The sequence below is a fragment of the Apodemus sylvaticus genome, chromosome 7 (genome assembly GCF_947179515.1).
Source record: "Apodemus sylvaticus chromosome 7, mApoSyl1.1, whole genome shotgun sequence".
Lineage (NCBI taxonomy): Eukaryota > Metazoa > Chordata > Mammalia > Rodentia > Muridae > Apodemus > Apodemus sylvaticus.
The window spans coordinates 28,072,561-28,086,627 of record NC_067478.1 but is presented as its reverse complement, the minus strand read 5'-3'; the positions used below and the strand labels follow the sequence as shown (position 1 = coordinate 28,086,627).

Sequence of the window (14,067 nt, the reverse complement as noted above, 5' to 3'; positions counted from 1 at the left end):
GAACAACCTGAGGTGTCATTCCTCAGAAGCCATCTATTTTTATCTTGAAGCAATCTCGTACTGGCCAGTACCTCATCAAGTAGTCACGGCTGGCTGCCATGGTGCCTCAGGATCTGCCTGCCCCCACTTCTCCACTACAAGATCACAAGCTCTCATCACAGAGTTAGCTTTTAACGATGTGGATTCTGGACACTGAATTCAGGCCTTCATGCTTCCAAGGCATACCTTACTAGCTGAGCCTTCTCCCAATCAGACATTTCAGAGTCCTTAAAGGAGTCTTAAGGCTGGGGATTTCACTCAGTGATCGACCTCTGTGTTCAGTCCCCAACTCTGGCAAAAACAAGACTCAGAAGAGTCTTCTTCCTTCCTTCCTTTCTTTTTTTTTTAAATTTATTTATTTATTTATTTATTTTGGTTTTTTGGATTTGGTTCTTTCGAGACAGGGTTTCTCTGTCTTGCCCTGGCTGTCCTGGAACTCACTCTGTAGACCAGGCTGGCCTCGAACTCAGAAATATGCCTGCCTCTGCCTCCCAGAGTGCTGGGATTACAGGCGTGCGCCACCACCGCCCGGCTGTCTTCCTCCTTTCTTGATCTGTCCATCTCCCTTAGTTTTATAACTCCAGGTATCATTATCCTCATTCAGCTTTCTGTAGCAAGGCACCTGGCGTGACCTTACTGTCGTATGGTGGGGAATGGGATGCCACAATCTTGTCTTCGACGGCAAATGAAAGTTTCACAGGAAACAGTAGTGCGTTTGTTTGCTGAAGCTGGTCTCAGTGTTACCCAGACAACCCTCAAACCTCTCCTGCCCTCACCTTACACTCCAGCAGGCACCAGCACTGTTAACAGTAACTTTCTAGAATATATCTTCTGCTCTGGACCCTAAAATCTTAAACAACCATGACAGAGTTAACACCCATAGTAACGCTCTCTCAAAATGCCCACTGTTTTCCTAAAGGCTTGAACTAATAATTGCATAGGAAAAATGTCTCTAAAAACAAAACTGTATGATATTTAGCTCTCAGCTCCTTTCTGTAGCTACTGGGAATTAATCACAAGATATTTAATGTTATTTAATGTACTCGACCGAAGAGTTAAAGGAAGTCTAACAGCTCATCAACAGTAAGTTTATAAAAACTACAGGAAATGCTGGATTCCATGTTCAGTGCCATAAACACTTATGACCTGTATATTTCTAAAAAGGAAGGCAGATGCAAACATTTTCAGTATTCACACTCATTTACTGAAAAGCCTATCACAAAATGTGAGAGAAAACAATCTTCTGGCGACTGTGTTGCAAACGGTCTTTGACAATGGTGTTTCTACTGGGTGGATGCGACATCATTGGCCTGTTATAGAGGAAGGGGCAAGAAAGTCCTGTGCTCAGCACCAGGTTTTCCATTTCTCAAGGATGACAATAAAGAGGAACACCTGTTCAATTTCAAAAACAGTCCTGTATGGCTGTCTGAGGTCATAGTTTGCTTTAGAAGAAATGCAGTATAATTTTAGCAAAATCAAGAATTGCACAATCCTGATCTCATAGTATAGACCTCATTATACAGTTTCTGGGAAGAGTCAGGGAATAATTCACACAATGGTTTGTTTTGTTGTTTGGTTTCCAGTCGGGGTCTCTCTGTTTATCCCTGGTGGGTCCGAAACTTACAGATATCCACCTGTCTCTGCCTCCCGTGTGCTGGGAGTAAGCGTGTGCCCCACCACACTCAGCTCACATATGTTGTAAAGTACTTGGCGAATATTAATTGTTAAGTATTTGCTTAGCAGGTATAAAGGGGGAAATTGGGGACTATAAATTCAGACTCTGGTTAGCCTTTAAGGAAAAATTAGCTCAGAAAGGATAAACACTTTGTGAGCTAGTGTAACATGACCCAGCTGCACAGTGCTCTCTTTGACCTGCATCTCTTGATTGGGCTAGCCTGCCACTGCTCTGTGTGAAAGGAAAAAAAGAGGAGGAGAAAAAGGAGGCGGAGAGAATGATGTAAACAGGAAGAAGAGAGGAGGATGCAAGGAAAAGGAAAAGAGGGGGATGGAGGGAGGGAAGAAAAGGAGGAAGAGAGGAGAACGAATGGACACTGGCATCCAAAGATCATCAATAAAGTAACAACTGTAATGTCAACCAGTACTTTTACCTTTAATAAAGAAATTTATCCAAAGTACTTAAAATTGTAATGTATTCCATCCTAAAATGTAGCTTGGTTTCAATTCAAAACACTGAAATTGTTTTCACATTTTTTTTTTTAAAATGACAAGTTATGTTTAATCCCCAGCACCACTGAATAGTTTTGAACGCGGTCACGTGACCAGCAAGAACTGGGTACTCACCGACACTGTGAACGGAGTGAGCTTCTTCTTATTGATGGCTCTTTCGTCGATCGTATCTGGTTCAGATAAGTTGATCATTTTGCTGAAGAGAAAACAGGAACCATTTAGCTGAAACGTTCTGGAAATGTCTTAATTCACCCTGGCAAGCAATCAGATCGGTTACTTTAGAAAAGAATAGACTTTCTATCTTACTGAGCTGCTCTTCATGTCACGGGCTGCATTAGAAAACCTGAGCCGGCTGTCTGTCCGAGCACATCCCTGCCTCTACAGTGGCTCGGCTCCACTCGCTGCATCAGAACCTTCACTGTTTCCTCAGATAGTCACTAACATTAGCTACCCTGAAACTGTCAAGTCAACGCTCTATGAATCGTGTGTCTCAGAAGGTGAAGGAGCAAACACCTTGATTGAAGACTTCAATAATTTAGACATTTTAGTTGGACAGTGGTGACACACACCCTTCAATCCCAGCACTAGGAGCAGAGGTAGGTGGATCTCTGAGTTCAAGGCCAGCCTGGTCTATGTATCGAGTTCCAGGACAGCCAGGGCTACATGGAGAAACTGTCTTGAAACTCAAAAAAAGGAGAAAAAAAATTTAGACATTTTTAAAAAGAAAAAAGTATGGATGTTATTTCTGTTTCAGAATGTAAAAATAAGAAAGTAGTTTTGGCTCATAGTCAGAAATTCTCTAAAAGTTGGGGGAAAAGATAATTATAAATGAAGAGTAAGGTATTTTATAGATACTGATTTCCTATACTTATAGGAAGGTTTGGTGATTTTGTTTCCTTTTTAAATAAATACACAAAAAGAAAAAACAACCCTGAAGACAACATGACAGGTACTGAGTTAGTCACAGGTGCTGTGGGTATTTGTGACACACATTTTCTGCTTTGCAATTGTACTATATGGGTTTTTTTAATTAAAAAAAAATAAAGACACTTGCATTGTATAAGGATGTGTGCTGGGACTTGGTACTGGGGAAATGGCTCAGAAGTTAAGAGCATTTCTTGGTCTTGGAGAGGAGCGGAGTTCAATTCCCAGGACCCACCAAGTGGCTCACGAGCATCTGAAACTACAGTTTCAGGGATTTGCTCCTTGGGCATCAAGCAGGGTGCTGTACATACACATGTAAGCAAATACACACACACACACACACACACACACACACGCACACACACACACACACAGAGAGAGAGAGAGAAACAGAGAAGTTGAATTTAAAGTGTTTTTTAAAAAGTAGTATGCTGTGACCATACACCTGTGGTAAACATGACAAAGATAGATGCGCTCTCCTAGAAAGTTTACAGTGTAGTGCGAAACAGAAAAGAACAGAAGCTGAAATGAAATACTGCTTCACTTGGGTCTAAGGAAGGCGTGTCTTCCTTCTGCGCACCCCACCATGCTCCCACCGCAGTCAGCACTCTAATGGAGAAGTGAAAAGAAAAACCATGTCACCATTTTACAATGCAGTACAGGATTCTGAAGCTCCATGGTATGATGGTAAACGATTCAAAAAGCACCGCAAAATAATATATCACATCACAGGGGAAAAGATGAAAAAGCACCCGGCACTTAAATTTCTGGACCATCATGACCAACTCATCCTCTGGATCGCAGTGTCCAGGGAAGAGTGCTCGGCGCCGTGTTCAGCTCACCAGAGAAGGATGCCATCCGCAAGCGACTTGAAGAGGCTGCCGTCATTAGGGTTCATGGGCAGAAGGTGGCTACAGTCCGGATCATTCTCTAGAGCTTTGTTTATCCAGTTAACGAAAGCCACTTTTTCTTCCTCTGAAAACAGAAAGTCTCAGTAGGCAAACGTCATTCTCAGCACTTATCACACTAACAAGAACACACTTGCTCGTTCCTATTAAGGTGATAGTGAGCAACACTGATGAACACCACTGAGATCTGATCAGAAATTCCAGGTCGCAGAAAGGGGATTCACTGCGTGGTAGGTGAGGAGGAAAGCGTGCATCTTACTTTAATATGAAATGCATTTGGCTTGATGTTAAACCGTTTCCAAATGTAAACTGCTACTAAAATCACCTGAGTTAGAAACATCACAAGAGGCCAATTATACACACCTACACATAGATTGTTTAAAACAGAGGGAAAGGTAAGAAATAAAGCAATGGGAATGAACTCTTATTACCTAGGAAGGTTAAAACTGCTGTGATCTGGGGCTTATAAAAGAAGTACTGAGTTAGGGCTGGGAAGAGGGTGGCCAGCCAGAGTGGGAGGGGTCCGAACACATCATACATGTGCATAAAAAGATCGCAGTGAAACCCAGTACTGAATAAAGTTAACCTACACAACAAAAATGTATACACATGCATGCGTGCATGCACAAGTTGATCTGCTTCCAGAGGAGGCTCTTGCCTAACATGCACAAGCCTTTCAAGAGAGTTAATGCTACTTTGGGTTTCAAACTGAGCACTCGACTCTGGGATTCAATCAGATCGGGCACATCAGGTGACAAATCCTTTATGCACTTGCTGGCCTGATCAAAAACTGCATCACGTATCTATCCCCACTCTTGGAAAATGGAAGGGGGGGGGGAAGCCCTTACAAAAATCGAGAATCTCCCCATTTCTCAGATCAGCTCTACAAGTCAAGCACACCTCCGTGAGGAGAAAGGCACTCAGAGATTGGTGACTAAGGCTGGGGTACAAGTGGGGTGGGTACAGCACTCGCCAAGTGTGCCTGCGGCCCTGGATCTAATCCTCAAATATCTCTTCCTGAAATCCTTTACAAATGCCCCAGACATCATAACAGATCCCATCACCTCCAGAGTGGAAAGCCAGACAGCCTCTGTTTTGTTTTCGATGGCTTCGGTTTGACATACAGTGGGAACATGAACATAAGCTCTCAGTAATGCTGGCACTTTTCATGTCGGCAGTGCTGAACTCAGAGATACATTTAAATCACAGTATAATTAAGTCTGCAGCTCTCTCTCCCTCCACTCCATATCAAATAATGGAATGAATCGGAACGGCAGCTTCAACTGGATGACATCTACTGAGCGCGCTAACGATTGACAGGCTGGATGCGGAGAGGAGATACCTGAGTAAGAATGCTGGGTGCCCTCGCTGGAGATGGACGACGTCCCCCCAATGGCGGTGATCCCTTCCCTTTTGTTAATTATTTTTCGGAATGTCTTGCTGATATCTTTGCTTTTTAACTCTTGCATCAGCTGGAATGGAACACAAGTTAAAACCGAGACATTGTAGTGACATGAAGGACAGCCAATGTTTGCATTTATCTGAAAGGACACCAACGTAAGCATGGATCCGGAGCTCTCCTCCTGCTCGACACCTGTAGAAACAGGCGATTCTGCCATTTCACTGATGGCACAAAATGGACTGATGTCTGTACCGACAACTAGAAGGCATCACAGCTGAGCTGAAACTGAACACACTGAAAATAGTACGGTACAACCAAAGTCTTCAGTACTACAGCCCATGAAATCGCTGCATAATTATGATATTAAAATACTCCAGTGAAGGCAAACTCTTGCCTGAACACCCCCAGGATAAACAAATGTTCAAGTCAATAAGTCAGCATCTGTCGGACTATCGCGAGGCTTAACAAACACTCCCTCTGGAGTGCATTCCCTGAGCTCCAGAGACAGCAAGGCTACATGAAGTGGTAATTTCTACACGAAACAGCAGAGATGACTCCTTTATGATCTAATCAGACCACCTCTTCTTACTTCAGTGACCTCCTGGTGGTCGGGGTAAAAGAATCCTACACGGCCCACAAGACCTGATTCCTGCTTTCTTCTGCCGCTACATTGCTCAAACCCTCTTTGATTGCTTGAGAGATCCAGCTTGGAGATCCAGCATCTCCAGGGTCTCGGGACACACTGCCACTCCTGACTGCTTCCCACACTACCGGCCCCACCCCCTTTTCTATTTAACTTCTTTCTTCCCAAGTCTTCACATCTTAACAGACAGAGGTGACTCCCGGAGTCCTGGGTCCCCCATTCTCCCCCTCACACTTAGCTCCTACCACCCTAGACGCTCACTCACGGGGCCTGTGCTATTCTTCCACAACCGTCACCACAGATGGCGTTTCTAGCCACTTGTGTGATTGTGCCTTCCCTGCCATGTGGACGCGCCACAAAAGCAAGGACCACCTCCTTCTGCTCATCACATTGTTCACAATGCCCAGAGCTCAAATATTTACTTAATAGATGAAGAATACAAAACTAGAAAATTTACATCTTACTTATTCAATCATACTAATGATCAATAATACTCAACTTAAGTACAGTTATTCCAGGCCCCGAATGATTGTTATCTGAACTTGACTTCCATTCAATATTCTCCTTTGTTGGATGATTTGTGGAAATTATTTCCACAGCAATATTTGTTATTAACATCATCATCACCATCATTTTTGAAAGCAGTCTGCCCTCTGCAACCAGGTCATAACAAACCTAACAAAGGCATTATTGAGATCCTACTTGGGACAAAATGATCGATAACTAGGAAAGTATTGGACTACTTACCGACACGAACTCCTCAAAACTGATTTTGCCATCTTTGTTGTTGTCAGCAACTGCCAAAATTTTCTCCACAATCTCTCGCACCTTGTACCCAGGAAGGGGAAGGCTTGCCTCCTTAAATAGGTCCTGAAGTTCATAGTCACTAACATATCCACTGTTGTCAATATCTGTAAAAACACATGGTAAACTGTCAAATGACAGAAAGGCAGAACTATAAAAGCTTGTTCCTAAATGGGAGGAGCCATTTACTCTGGCGGTTCCCAACCTGTGGGTCTCAACCCCTTTGGGGTTCAAATGACCGTTTCATAGGGGACACCCTAGACCATCAGAAAATACAGATATTTACATTATGATTCACAACAGTAGCCAAGCTACAGTTATAAAGTAGAAACAAAAATAATTTCATGGTGGGGGGGGTCACCACACCACGGGGAACTATATCGAAGGGTCCCAGCATTAGGAAGGTTGAGAACCAACACTTTATTCCTATCTCTGAATGATACAGAGAGTGTGAGCATTAGTTACTTCTCTGTTGTTATGATAAACACAATAACCAAGACAACTTACAGAACAAGGGGCTTATTTGGACAGACAGTTCCAGAGGACTAAGAGTCCATCAGGGCAGGAGTGAGAGAGAGGCTGAGAGCTCACATACTGAACCACAGCATAAAGCAGAGAGTGAACTAAAAATGACCTGAGGCATGAACCTCTCAAAGCCCACCCTAGCAACTTCCATCATCTGGCAAGGCCACACCTCCTAAGCCTTCCCAAACAGTGTTACTAACTGGGTGTCAAGTCCCAAATGCCAGTGACCACTGGACATCTCATTAAAATAACCATACTGTACAATACACTTAAAGCACTCACTCATGCTTAAACAGAGTTTATTTCATAGATTTAGAGCTTACATATGTACTTTAAGTGTATGGAATGGACAAAGTTCTGACAGAAATCTATGCTTCAGAAAAGTAAGCTTGGAGGAGTGTCAGATATATAAAAGAAAAGTATCAGCAAAGGTCAAGATGGAATAACCACCCAAACTTTATGCTGAGAAAATGTATAAATTGGGGGCTAAAAGGATGGTTCAGTGGCTAAGAACATTTGTTGTTCTTGCAGAGGACTGGGGTTCAATTCCCAGCACCCACATGGTAGCTCACAATTATCTGTAACTCTAGTTCTAAGCGATCCAATACCTCTTCTGACCTTTAAGGACACCAGGCATGCATCCGGTACTTATAAATACATGTAGGCAAAACATTCACATACATAAAATAAGTTAAGTAAATCTAAAAAAAAATGTTTTATCCTAGTCATGGTGCATGTCTTTAGTACCAGCACTCTGGAGGCAGAAGGAGGAGAATCTCTGTGAGTTCAAGGCCATTCTGGTCTACAGATGGAGTTCTAGATCAACTAGGGCTACACAGAGAAACCCTGTCTTGAAAAAAATGGGAACACACACACACACAGCCCCACATTCCTTACATAATATCTATGTGCTGCATATAAAACACATGTAATCATTTTTCTTGTTGATAGTTTATTACTTGTATATATTTCTCATATTGTTGTATATGTTTAATCATGTTTGATAATATTTTGGGACTAGGTGGTTAAGGAAATTTCACCCCTACATTTGGACTTCTGGAAATACACTTCTAAATGTTTTTCATGCTATCACTAAGGTGGCCTTGGGCAGGTGGCAAGGTTCCCTAGAGACTGGGAACACCTCTGGACTCGGAGCAAAGACAGCAAAAAACAATTCTGCTTAGTTGGCATCAGATGAAGCTATCATCTTGAGTGTTCTGGCAAGGCGTCAGCTCATGCAGAATCTTGCCAGAGCCAATCTTCAGAGTCCAAAGTACCACCATTACACCAGAGAAGCACGGGTGTGAAGCTAAGTTCCATCTTCATATCACCTTGACTAGATTTAGAACTGGGAACACAGCTCTGGGTGTGCCTTGGGGGTGGGGAGTGGGGCGGGGGGGGGGGGTGTTTCCTCCAAGGTTTAACTGAGAAGGGAAGGCCCATCCCAGCCATGGCCAGCGCCTCCCCAGAAGTCCCCGCTGAATGAGAGAAGAAAGCAAGGTGACTTCCAGCCTTGCACACATCCGTTTGCATCCCCACTTCTTGTTTGATTTTCTGCTTCTTGCACTTTCCTCTTCTCTGGAACATTCTCTCCCCTCCCGTCTTGTTTCCGTTGTCTTCTGTTTTCCCCCTTTCTGTCCCCTTTCCCTTAGCTCATTAATTTACTATTTCCACATTTAAGTAACGCATTAACTTCATCTAACATGCCACATTAGTTTTCCCATCTTCTATCTTGTCTCTTACTGATGCAGGGGTGAGCTCTAACTGCATTTCTGCCCCTTATATTGCTTGGTGTGTTTTTTGTTGCTAAAGCAGTTTGTTTTCTCTGGCTGATACTGGAGTATCATCATGAGCCCTCAGGAGTAGGATGCTCAGTAAAAAACATCCCCAAATAAAAAGAAGAAATATTAACCCCAACACATATATCATAGCAACAAAGAAATATTAAAAAAAAAATAAAATAAAAGGCAAGATACCATGGTGTCTCCAAAAGATCATAACCTCTAAACTACTGAATTTAAAGGTGCTGAATTGGAGGTGATTAATGCTGGATGAAGGTCTCCTAAGTTTACTAGTAATGAAACTGGTCAATGACCTCAAACAGGATTACAAATAAGCAGGTGAAGGAAGGGAGGGAGGGAGGGAGGGGGCAGGCAGAGGGAAGGGGAAGAGAGAAGGAGAGAAAGGGAAAGGGAAATTAAGAAATGAAGAAAGGAAAGAAGGAAACTCCAGCAACACTGAGGGCCAAGTCAGTGAAGTATGAGTAAAGAAAGCACCAACATGTGTAAAAAAGCAACAAGGAAAAAAAGAAAATCAGCAAAAATACTAAGGGTTGGGGGGGGTCACTAAATGAACAGAAATTCTGGAAATTGAAAACTTTATGAACCAAATAAAAATGCGGTGAAAAGCACCCTTGTCAACAGACTCAAGCATGTAGAAGAATGAAGACCAGGGATAGACAATGACGTCAATGAGGTACCACAGTCAAACGTTAGCGAACACAGAGAGGGGGTGAGGGCAGCCATATGCTGAAGAACTCTAAGATAAGATCAAAAGAGTGAACCTAGTTATTCCACAGAGTAGAAGCTCAGATAAAAGTTAAAGAATCTATCAACAAAAGTGTAACTAGCAATCCCCAAAGTCTATAGAAAGAAATGGACATCCAGTCACAAGAGACACTGAGAACCCCCAAAGAAGCATGACCATTGAAAAATGTCTCCTTAATATATTTCAGCTAAGATGTTAAAAATAAAATATTAAAATCTGTAAGGAAAAAAAATAGCAACTCATCGATAAAAAAAAAATACATCAGAGAAACATGAGATTTCTTACTGTACCCCTAAAAGCCAGGAAGCATAAAATGCCGTATCTTCATTTTCTAAAATTTGAAATAATAGATATGGATCTATTATTTCAAATCTTTAAAGTAGATCGCTGCCAAGCAAGAATGCTATCTCCAGCACAGCTATCATTGAAAACTGATGCAGAAATAAGGACCTTTCAAGACAAGCACAAACTAAGACAGTCCATTGGCCATCAAGCCAACAATGCAGAAAATACTTAAAATGATATTGTGCAAAGAGAGAAAAGAGGGAGCTTGGACCTTTAATCCCAGCACTCAGGCAGAGGCAGAGGCAGAGAGGCAGAGGCAGAGAGGCAGAGGCAGAGAGGCAGAGGCAGAGAGGAAGAGGCAGAGGCAGAGAGGAAGAGGCAGAGGCAGAGAGGCAGAGGCAGAGAGGCAGAGGCAGAGAGGCAGAGGCAGAGAGGCAGAGGCAGAGAGGCAGAGGCAGAAGCAGAGGCAGAGGCAGAGGCAGAGGCAGAGGCAGAGGCAGAGGCAGAGGCAGAGGCAGGTGGATCTGAGTTCACAGTCAGCCAGGTCTACAGAGTGAGTCCCAGGATAGCCAGGGCTATACAGAGAATCCCTGTCTTAAAAACAACAATAACAAATGAGAGAGAAGGGGTGGGGAGGGCAGAGCACAGAAAGAGAAACTTAGTGAGGGCGATGGGTATAAAGGAGAACAAGGAAGGACTCCACAGAGCCCAACATGGTAAGCCAGGAATCCCTAATGCTAATAGGGTAGAGGGAGAGGGAGAGACCAAATACATAAAGCTAAACAAGGAGACAGAGACCTCTATAATGAAAACTTTGAGACAATCAAGAATGAGTCTGAAAACATCAGATGGTGGAGAGACCTCTCATGCTCATGGGTAGCAGAATTAATATTAATCAAAACAACTGAATTACTAAGAGACAGTCTATGTATTCAAATGCAACCTCTATCACAATTTCAATGACATTCTTTACAGAACCACAAAAGAATTCAAATCAATCCTAAAGAAAAGGGCCTGACAGTATCTTACCTCAAATACACTACACAGCCGTGATAATCAAAATGGGTCCTGGTACAAATGAATGAAATGGAATACAGGTCCCAGAAGTAAACTCATACACCCATAGCTGCCCAAACTTTGACCTGAGACTAAAACCACTAGACGGAGACACAGGTAAAACACCTTGAGCTAGGCAAAAGGCCTGAATATAGATTTCTCTAGAGAAAGCATACCAGTCACCAGAAGAAACTTGTTCAGGCCTGGAGAGATGGTTCTCACACCCAAAACTGACAATGGAGCTCGAGCAGTTAGAGCACCAATTGCTCTTCCAGAGGTCCTGAGTTCAATTCCCAGCAACCAAATAGTGGCTCACAACCATCATCTATAGTGGGGATCTGATGCCCTCTTCTGGTGTCTGAAGACAGCAATAGCGTACTCACATACATGAAAAAAAATAAATAGAACTTAAGAAAGAAAGAAAGAAAGAAAGAAAGAAAGAAAGAAAGAAAGAAAGAAAGGAAGGAAGGAAGGAAGGAAGGAAGGAAGGAAGGAAGGAAGGAAGGAAGGAAGGAAGAAAGGAAGAAAGGAAGAAAGGAAGAAAGGAAGAAAGGAAGAAAGGAAGAAAGGAAGAAAGGAAGAAAGGAAGAAAGGAAGGAAAAGAAATTTGTTCAACCTCTGTACTCGTCTGGGAAATACAAACCTACAGCAAGATTCTACTTGTAACCTGTAAGGGTGGCTGCTACAAAACAAACTACAGCAACAGAGCAGAGAGTGGTAGTAAGGATGGGCAGAACCGTTGTTCCATGTTGGTGGGGATAGAAAGGAGCACGTCCACATTGAAAAGGAGTCCCCTGTACCCCAGCAATCGAGTGTGGATGTGAGAGGACCCTGTAAGTCCACATCTGGAGCACACCCAGAACTGACAATGGAGCTCGAGCAGTTATTTGTGCACCTGAATTCTCAACAACGTAATTCAAACCAACCAGGAACCCAAAAGGCTATCATAGACAGCACAGGTGAGCAAAATGTTCTTGCTGCGCACACAATAGAGTACTATTCAGGCTTTAAAAGGAAAGGCAGCTGTGACACATGCTACATCACAAGGGCACCGTTCCGTGCTAAGTGACAAGGTAGTCACAAAAACCACAGCTACTGGACGATTCTGCTTGTGCAAGGTACCTACCAGAGGAGGATTCAGTCAGAAAGGACAATGGTGGTTTCCAGGGCCTGGGGGAGGGGCACCTGGGAGCAGCTGTTTAACTAGAACTGTGGAGTTCTAGTGTGACAAGATGAAGGAGACTTATGGGAAAAGATGGCGGTCCTGAGTAAGTGAATGGACTTGCCCCCACTCAACTGGGCACTCAAGACAAGCAAAAGGCTCTGGTGTATTTTAACCCGGTTTTAAAAAAGAAAACGGGGCAGACATATTTTTAACTGCCCACTTTCCACAGCGACTTCAAAATACCCCCTCCAGTCAGGCTGCATGGTGTGTTCTGCCTCTGGAGGCGGTGTTTGTGCTTCCTGAGCTGAAGAATCCCCGTTTCTCTTGTAAAAAGTCAGCAAGTCCATGTTCTGCCAGTGTTAGTGGCTACCTCAAAGAGCAAACGATCTTGCTGTCAAAATTATTCCATCGGTGAACTGTCTGTTCAAAATACTATTAATTAAATATTGCAAGATTATGTTTCCATGAGTCAGAAAGATTAAAGTTGGCATGCTCGACAAAGAAAACAGATTACTAACTTATTTCACTGCGACCCAGGAGGGTCTCTTTCATTACAGGCACCTGGACAGTGGCTACAGCGCTGAGCTGGCAGAACCGCTTTTATTACCTGCTTCTGAGTGCCTAAAATAAGAGAGAACATTTCAATAACTCCCCAGTTCTTGGCTTGGAAAAAATGCAGAGCACTGCAGACAATATTCTAAAACATTTATGGCTAATGGCTTTCTGCAAATCAAGGCACAGTCACATGATGTTACAGTGACAAATGGGAACACTTCCACGCCCCTCTCCAGGCAGAAGAGGAAGGCCCAGAGAGTTTTCTAAGTGCTGATTTACACACTGATGATTCATGGGTTGCTTTTAAAAGACAAAAAAAAAAAAAGCTATATTTGTAAAAATGATAATAATTAGTAATTATTACTATCATCATCATCATCATCATCATCATCATCATCGCACTCTAAGGCTAGCCCTATGGGAGTTTTAATCGTTGTCCAGGAGGCTGGTGAGATGCCCAGGAGTGGGACTGCCCACGGTCATGTACTACCTGATCCACCAGCTCCTGCCTTCCAGGCAGCTGATTATTCCCCCCAAGAACTCTGCTGAGGAAAGAGAGTGAGCTCCAGGCTTGGTGTCTGACTTTGAGCTCAGTGTCTGGAGGGAGAGAGGGAGAGAGGGAGAGTGGGAGGGAGGGAGAGAGGGAAGAAGGAAGGGGATGTCCGTATTCTCCTTGTTTACCGAAGTTTTTAAATAGAAAAGTGTGAAACCAATTTGACCAAAAGCGAGGAAAATGTTTTAGAAGAGGAAAGTACAAAGCTGCTAAGCTGATAATGTCAAATTGAAACACGGGATGATTTCAGAGAACGAAGGGAAAAAAGGGAAACATGGTCTTTGAAAACAATAGTAAGACTTTTTTAAAAAAATATGTATAGGAGGGAAAAAGAGACATATAGCTTTAAAAAACAAAACTAAAATTTTAAAGGTTCTATATTGAGTCAGAAAGTACTTCTGTTAGTGACTAAGGCATGAGGCAGAGTTCAGTTTATACACAAGGAAGCGTTTCTGTATTTTCTTTTCCGTAATG

At 43.0% G+C, this 14,067-nt stretch overlaps 1 protein-coding gene across 2 annotated transcripts in view; it reads right to left on the bottom strand.

The window, feature by feature from the left end:
* The window catches only part of Pls1 (plastin 1), an 82,617-nt gene that overhangs the window by 22,478 nt on the left and 46,072 nt on the right, over window positions 1-14,067 (bottom strand). For both annotated transcript variants that reach the window (XM_052187628.1, XM_052187627.1), the window contains 4 exons: window positions 6,851-7,014; window positions 5,401-5,530; window positions 3,993-4,125; window positions 2,341-2,422 (listed from right to left, as the gene is read on the bottom strand). In XM_052187628.1, the coding sequence (XP_052043588.1) occupies window positions 2,341-2,422; window positions 3,993-4,125; window positions 5,401-5,530; window positions 6,851-7,014 (509 nt within the window). The remainder of the gene's footprint in view (window positions 1-2,340; window positions 2,423-3,992; window positions 4,126-5,400; window positions 5,531-6,850; window positions 7,015-14,067) is intronic.